The sequence below is a fragment of the Mesitornis unicolor genome, unplaced genomic scaffold (genome assembly GCF_000695765.1).
Source record: "Mesitornis unicolor isolate BGI_N332 unplaced genomic scaffold, ASM69576v1 scaffold53611, whole genome shotgun sequence".
Taxonomy (NCBI): Eukaryota; Metazoa; Chordata; class Aves; order Mesitornithiformes; family Mesitornithidae; genus Mesitornis; species Mesitornis unicolor.
The window spans coordinates 2,720-10,777 of NW_010166823.1; the positions used below are offsets into that span (position 1 = coordinate 2,720).

The 8,058-nt window shown below is 35.8% G+C and overlaps 1 protein-coding gene across 1 annotated transcript in view; it reads left to right on the forward strand.

Moving 5' to 3' along the window:
- Positions 1-246: 246 nt before the first annotated feature.
- Positions 247-8,058, forward strand: part of DYNC1LI2 (dynein, cytoplasmic 1, light intermediate chain 2) — a gene marked incomplete at its 5' end in the record, with an annotated part of 11,500 nt that continues 3,688 nt past the window's right edge. Inside the window, 8 exons of the mRNA XM_010195075.1 lie at positions 247-413; positions 746-839; positions 1,397-1,532; positions 1,871-1,982; positions 3,061-3,120; positions 3,799-3,840; positions 4,302-4,419; positions 5,407-5,523. Coding sequence (XP_010193377.1) covers positions 247-413; positions 746-839; positions 1,397-1,532; positions 1,871-1,982; positions 3,061-3,120; positions 3,799-3,840; positions 4,302-4,419; positions 5,407-5,523 — 846 coding nt within the window. The remainder of the gene's footprint in view (positions 414-745; positions 840-1,396; positions 1,533-1,870; positions 1,983-3,060; positions 3,121-3,798; positions 3,841-4,301; positions 4,420-5,406; positions 5,524-8,058) is intronic.

Consider the following 8,058-nt stretch of genomic DNA (forward strand, 5'->3'; position numbering starts at 1 on the left):
GCTAGTGTTGGTTATTTGTAGTAGCTCCAAATTGCCCTTGATTTAGCTTGCTGTAAATTTTGGTTGGGTGAATTGTTGTTTTTGAAGGGGCAACAAGGCTAAAGTTTGCATTCTGTTCTCAAGTAGTGTCTCATTAATATAAGGGAAAAAATAAGTTGAGATTTCTAGTTAGTCATAGATTAATTATGGTTTAAAAAGTAGAACTAGTTCCTTTGCTATGCCTTAGTAAGATCTCTCCCTTAATAGTTATAAAGGAGTTTCAAGAGTATGTAGAACCTGAAGAAGGCTACCAAGGATCACCGCAGAGAAGAGGCCCTTCTTCTGGCCAAGAGGATGAACACGTCTCTTTACCGCTTGGAGAAAATGTGCTGACTCACAACCTCGGTATTCCTGTGCTGGTAGTTTGTACAAAAGTGAGTTTCCAGTTCTGTTTGCTGGTATGAAAAGGTTTGAATTACTTTTCTTTTAGAAGGCATGCTTTATACAGACATGCAAAATGAATTCTGGATTAAGAGTAAAGAGATTTATTTTAAAGATACGATTTTGCCATCAGTGTCAATTTTTAATTTTGCAGGAGGGTGATAATCTTATCAATTACATGATAATTACTTTGTCTTTTGTTTTATTGGTGACATTTTAAAAGTAAAGGCTCAAAGGAAGTATGATGTGTGTGGAATATTGACGAAAATGTTAGGATGTGCTGGGATTAAATGACCGCGTTTTTCTGGTTTTCTTCTTCTCCCAGTGCGATGCAGTGAGTGTACTAGAGAAGGAGCATGACTACAGAGAAGAACACTTTGACTTCATTCAGTCACACATTCGTAGATTTTGCTTACAGTGTATCCTTTCCTGCTCTGAAGAGATTTGCTGTAATCTGGGAGCAAGCAACTACGTTTTAGTGTTGAATTGCATGTAAAGTTAAGCTGAGAAATTGCACTTCAAGATTGCTCTGCATTTAGTTATTTACTATGTAGCATTTGTTGTTTTGAAAATGTTGAGAGACACATACAACTTTTTAAAATTGTACATGGGTTTTGAAGCTTTTGTTCCTATACAAAGGATTTGTCTTGCATTTTTGAGGTGGTTTTTCCTGGTTTCTCCCTCAGAACTTGCAATTTCCAAGTAAACCTGGGATCTCAGCTGTCTCTTACATTTTTGATTTATTCAAAGTGCCTGGGAGGGTAGGTAGCCTTTGTGGATGTCAAAGAAAAGCACCACGAGTCTTCTCCTGTTATACCCACTTCCTCTCCCAGAATACTGAATAGCTATAGCTTCTGCCTTTAACTGCTTCTCAAAATCAGGCCTAGTAGATGTATGTCCATTAGCTCCTGTTCTGAATTTCTGACTTTAATTTTAAAACTGTATTTTACATAATTTTCCTTAAGTAAGTAATCAGATGGGGCTGCCTTGATTTATACATCAGTTAAGGAGGAAAAGAACCTTGATCTGTTGTATAAGTACATTGTACATAAAACATACGGTTTTCAGTTTACCACACCTGCCTTAGTGGTAGAAAAGGATGCCGTTTTTATGTAAGTAAACTGTAAAGCAGCATGGTTTCAGATCGTAGTATTAAACACTACACTTCATGTAACACAGATGTATATAAATACTTTGAGCGGTTTGTGTTGTTCACAAGCTTAGTATGTGAGGATTCTAAAATCCTGAATTAAAAACCAACCTAGTGCATATTTCTTGGGTTACTTGACTTGGGGTGTACCATACCAGCTTTTTAGTATCTCTGGAGTACAGCTGGGAATTAGGACTGACCTAAAATAAAATTGCCTTATTCAGGTAGAGAGCAGTAAATAAACGGTCTCTGTAGAAGTGCTTTTTGTGACTGAAAAGACAAAGCTGCTTCTTTTTATAGACCTGCTGGTTGGGACAATGAAAAGAAAATTGCCATTTTACATGAAAACTTCACAACAGTGAAACCAGAAGATGCATATGAGGACTTCATTGTAAAACCTCCAGTAAGAAAGGTAAAAAGGAGTAAACTCTTTCCTGTCCCTGACAAATTCAAGCATTTTGCTTGAATGACTACTAGTAATTATTAATAGTGAAGAACTCCAAATGTAAAGGTTTTTTTCTAATACAAAAGTGTGAAACATCAGGCTTTCATTTTCCAGTTGTTAAAAATACTGCACACAAACACAGAAATCATTCACTTTGGTGAATGAAAGGTAGTCCAAAAATAACTGTTTCACAGGAACCTTTTTGCATGCATGAGGCAAAAACACTTTTGAAAGTGGAGAATACTGTTGTAAGACTTCAACAGTTTACATACACACACCATGTAAAAGCAGATGTAAAAGAAGACAGTATATCAGTATTATGTTAATGTATTTATGACAGATTTCTTTGTGTAAGGCAGAAGCAGTAAATAATCCCTGTAAATTCTGTACATTGCTAAGTTTGTGAGTGTAGGTACACAGGAATAGGATATGTGTAAAAATGAACTGTATGGAAAATTGTAAATGAAGCTGTATTCTGGCCTGTATTGGAAAGCTTCTTTTACAGCTTCCTTACACACTTAACATTTTTAGCTCAAGCCCCTGTATTTGGAAAAGAGAAGAGCTGTTTGAAGCTTTCATATAAGGGAAAGGTTTAATCCTGATGTTAGTGAGTCGTAGCACCTCTAGGAAGTAATCACTGCCTAATAGCAGTGTTATAACTGATAAAAGATAGTGTAATGCTTCTGGGGGCCAAGGGATTGAGTTTGGGGTCTTAAGGAGTAAGAGGATCTCAGGTCTTTGAGGAAATGCTCATGAGATTAATACCTAAAGTTAAAAAGATGAATGTGACTGCTTACCAGCACTCATCTTTCTGCGAGAATACCCACAGCCTGGCATCAGTGCTAGTCTACTCCATTCACTTTCAGTATTTTTTTTAATGGTAACTTCTTTAATGTTACTGCTCTTTTAAATGTGAAAAGTTTTTGGTTTTTTAGATAAAGAATGGTATTAAGGATTTGCCTCTTCCCTTTTGATCACAAAAACATACAGACAGTTACAGTAATTTCAGTTTTTACTTCTAATAACAAAATACTTTGTTCAACAGCTAGTCCATGATAAAGAGCTGGCAGCAGAAGATGAACAAGTATTTCTTATGAAGCAGCAGGTAAGAATGGAAGAATGAAGCTCTTTTAAAGTAAGATTTCACTTTAAGATCTCCATTGTTATTGCCTTCAGTTTTTCATTCCTCATTTAAATCACTAGATAGCCACTTTTCAGCTTTGCAAATTCAGATGTAAGTGTGAAATAAGACTTTAAGAAATACGAGCAGAAAATAGAGCCACTTGCATTGCAAGTTGAAAGGAAGATATGCTAAGAACGGAAATAATTTATATTTCAAAGGAGAAGAGCAGGAAGATAATTTGAAATTTCACAACATAGATATATTGATCTGTAAAATACAAATACTTCTAAAACATAACATCTTAGCATTGCAGTTTTCTTACATTCAAAAGCTTGAAAGACTTTAAGGTATCAAATTTGGCTACGCTGTATCTTGTTATTTTATTTACTGCAATGTTGTTTAAAAAAAAAACCTAATAATACTTTCCTGTATACTTGATTATAGATATGGTGACTATGGTTCTGGGATGGCTGTGTAAGACAAAAGGCTTATTTACTCATTTTAACTCTGCCCTCTAGTGGTAAAGTCTGGAAGTTTTTGTATATTGAAGAGAAAATATTTAAATATATTAAAAAAATAATGGTTAGTCAGCTTCATTGTGTTTCATTCCTTTATATTTTCTGAAATACATTTCATATTCTTAATATGTTGTTTTTGCAGTCATTCCTTGCCAAACAGCCAGCAACGCCTACAAGAGCATCAGTAAGTAGATCCAAAGAAGAGTAGGAGGTGTTTTGTTTCCTTCTAGGGAAGAGGGAATGATTCTAACCTGTAGAGGTTCATTTTGTAAATGTGAATGTAAAGTACAGAATCCACCCCAAACTGCAGAAAGTAAATAATAGTAAAAAAAAAAAGTGGCAATATTTTGAAGTGTTGTTCACAAATTCTTTATAATTCACTGTGGAAACAGAAATATCTGATGATTGCTGAACTGAAAATTTCCTACAGTGATTCATCCTTTCTTTTAGCAGAGGTTCATGCCCAAAATAACTGGTGGGGTTTTGTTTGGTTTTTTTTGTGTTTGTTTGTTTTTTCTCTGGTGTTCATACACAAAAGTGCCAATATAAAGGTTTAAAACGTAATTTGTATGTAGTGTTACATTTGCTTTATGTAACTATTCCAGTGAAGTTTTCTGATTTGTGCCATTTGGACTTTTTTTAAAGGAATCTCCTGCAAGGGGACCTGCAGGATCCCCAAGAACTCAAGGCAGAGCTGGTCCCACCAATGTACCCAGTGCCTCACCAATAACATCAGTTAAGAAACCAGATCCAAATATTAAAAGTACGAATAAGCATTTCATTGGTTTTATCATGTGTTATTTCTGCCCTCCCCCAGTCCTCTTTTGTAGAAAGATTTTGGGATTTGTTCACCAACGGTATAGTAGTGTAATAACAGGAATGAATTAATGATACAGATAGAGATTTAGATTTGATTTTCTTTTTTTCTTTTTTTTTGAGTCAGTCATACGACTTGAAGTAAGAGTTCTGTTACTGCCAAGCAGTCAGGCAGAGTTCAAGTACATTATTTCCTTAAGTTGCCTCAATAAATTTATTTTGCATCAGTTGGATTATTAGAGACAAGACTGCTTTAAACTACATGCAGTTTGTATCACTTATTCTGGAATCCACAATGAGACCTGTTCTTCTACTAAACCTCTCTGGAATGTCATTTTCTATAGTAGATGAAGTGACTTGGAAATTGCACCCTTTCCCCTCCCTCAGCCCTAAAATGGAGCTCCCCGTTGTGGAGTGGTTTATTTCCTCTCTGTGCATTAAGAAGTTTGGTAGGGCCAGTATTGTTTTAATTATGCACCGTGGTGCCATACCTCACTGACAGTGGATAAAATATTCATGCAGTTCTGGATCATTTCTCATTGCTCTGTGTCCAAGTTCTGATTTATGACAAGTAGTGTGGCATGAAAGACTGCACTGGAATGTTTGTGCAGTTTGTTAATGGCCTTAAAAATCTTTGAATTGCACATCCATCCTTAATACTTTGAAAAGCATGCAAGAATTTAAATTAAAATTTTGTGACACCTCCTCCCATCCCAGAAGAGCAGTACTGTGCTTTCAGTCGTCTCTGACTTTGCCGCAGAATGCAAACGACTTGTGTCTTTAATTTGAGCAAGGAGAGACTCTCTTATTTGAGGTTTATTTCCTTGATTGGTAAGAGAGTTACGTATGTGTGTTAAAAATTTAGTTCTATCATTTATCAGCAATAATTATTCTGTGATACATATACATATGTATGTATTTGTTCTTTATTTAGATAATGCTGCAAGTGAAGGTGTCTTGGCTAGTTTCTTTAACAGTCTCTTGAGCAAAAAGACTGGCTCTCCTGGGAGTCCTGGTGCTGGAGCAGTTCAGAGTACAGCCAAGAAATCAGGTATTGGACTTGTTATTGCAGGCTGTTTTGCATTTATCAAGTATTTTATTTGGTCCACATTGGTTTAACTGTGTGCATCTTTTAAACTGGTCAGGAAAGTGACAGACCTTGATGTGATGAGAGTGACAAAATGTGCAGTCTTTAGAAAGTAACTAAACTACTACAGCTTCAGAAGTCCAGGGCTTCTATTAAGCCCATTATAACTTGATTCTTTGAGTGAAGTTATACTGCTGGGGTGTAAATAACATTTGAGTCTTGATCATATTTGGAAAGTGAAAAAATTCTGCTTTTTTTCTTTTAACTTTAGAATTCCTTTCTTTCTTGACACTTAACTGTTGCTTGAAGGAAATGCAGTTTATTGGGTTTGCACTGTAGTTTCCTGTCAGACTATTGAAATCTCTCCAAGGTTCAAGTTTAAATTAATTACTCCTTATGGCAGCTTGAAGTTACTCTCTTATTAATTTAGTATTTTATTGTGATCCAACACAACTGATAACACTGGTCAGGTGGATCTTTTCTGTGTATGTGCCTGTGGCTACATTGTATGAGATACTTGCTGATAAGTAATTGCACCAGTTTAGGTGAAAAGAAAAGAAACCCATCAAAAAACTTGGTACCTATACAAAACTGAGTGTTGAAAAATGTGTGGTCATTCCACCTGATGTTTACTACTTTGATTATTTAACTGTTTCTTTTTTGTATTGGTTACCATCACACTAATGTTCAGGAGCTTTCCTTCCAGAACTATTGCACTGCTAAATTATTGATAGACACTCTATTTCTGGTCCCAGACTTTTGAAATCATGTTACATTTAATTGTGATGCCAAACCCGCAATTTTTGATGCTTAGAAGATTGCGTAAGGCACAGACATTCTGCAATGGAAATGAAAAAAACTTGATGCCAGCCACAGTCATGATGTTGCCAGTAAGAGAACCAGAGCAGTTGTTGGAGTGTGGGTATTTGAACTGAAACGATTCCTGGAGAGGTGGAGTTAGGATTTTTTATTTATTTTTTTTCTTCAATCGGGAGGGGTTTTAAAGACACTCCATAGTCTAGCTTTCCATGCTCTAGAGTGCTCTAGAACAGCTAGAATTTGACTTGGGGCAAGTGAGTATTTTGGGTTGTTTTTTGGGGAGATTTTTTTGTGGTTTGGTTTGGGTTTTTTTTAGCATGGTGAATTCTGAAATTTATTAAATTTACTTATTGCAGTAAAATAATTATTTGTCTTCTATGCTATTTATATAATATTATTGTACGTACCTGCATTATAAAAATATTTAATTATTTCTTAATCCAGAATGCCCTGTTCAGTTAAACTTGGAAAGGTGCCTCCTGGTTCATCAGGTGCAGCATCCTGCTGTTCCTGACCACGATGTCAAATTAACTGTTTTTATAGAAGTAGGATTACAGTAGAAATAATTTTTAGGTGTTCACCATGCTCCAGCTAAAGCAGAATTAGTTAGGGAGTTCCTGGCTGGCAATTAAAAAGCAAACAAACTGAAATAAAAGATGTAATGTCATCTCTTCAGGAAGCCGATTTCAGTGCTTAGTTATTTTTTCTCTTGTACAGTCAGTATTTCTTAACACCAGTAATATTTGTCTTGTTCAAGTAGAAACAGAGATCACTGTAGCCCCATTGTCTTTGCAGCAATCTCTTGCATATTTGAAAGCTGTTACCCTTTTGTCTGGATGGCAGAATATACTTCTGTTGGCCTTTCCTCACAGCACGTGTTTTTTATGGCTCTGATAATCCTTACTGTTCTCCTTTGGACTGTCTGCTCAGATGTCCTCTTTCTTTTGGTGCTCAGAAATGAATGCAGTTCTTCAGACAAGGCTTTGTCTGCCCTAAGTAGGCGTTACTGAACCTGTGTTGTGTGTTGTGCATCTGTTTAGACATCTCAATGTGATCCTAGGTTTTTTTCATCTGTATGATATTGATCAGGATTTCTTATACCAGTACAGCCATTTTAATACAATTTCTGCCTCCTAGTAGGAGGTTTTCTAGTTTGTATCAAATTACCGTAGTATTTCCAAGGGTCATATGTTTGCTTTGTCATTGTTTTCCATTCTGTCATCATGCACTACTTGGATAATTTATAAAAATAATTTTTTACCTTCAATCCTATCTTTCAAAATCCCCTGCAGTCCCTTCAAGCATGTTTGCTTATGTATCTGATATCTTCAACAGCTGGACAGGGTAGATTGCTGAATAAAAATGTTGACTGGTACTGTAGATCACTAATTGGTAATTGGATGAACTAAAATACATTCAGTTTTTATGAAATACCAAGACTGGGTTTTTTTCCTCGTTTATTTATATGAAGGTTATGTCAGATGTGATACCAACCACTTCTCCCTTCTCCACAGGACCTGTTACCCTATCATAGAAAGAAATACGGTTGGCTTCACACAACTTGTACCAGATCCATGTTGATTGTTGTGCTGGTAGGCTGTTTGTAAGCACCTAAAACATAATTGTAATTTCTGGGAAAAATACTAGAGTAAAAACTAACTAGTCTGTAATGGGCTTCAC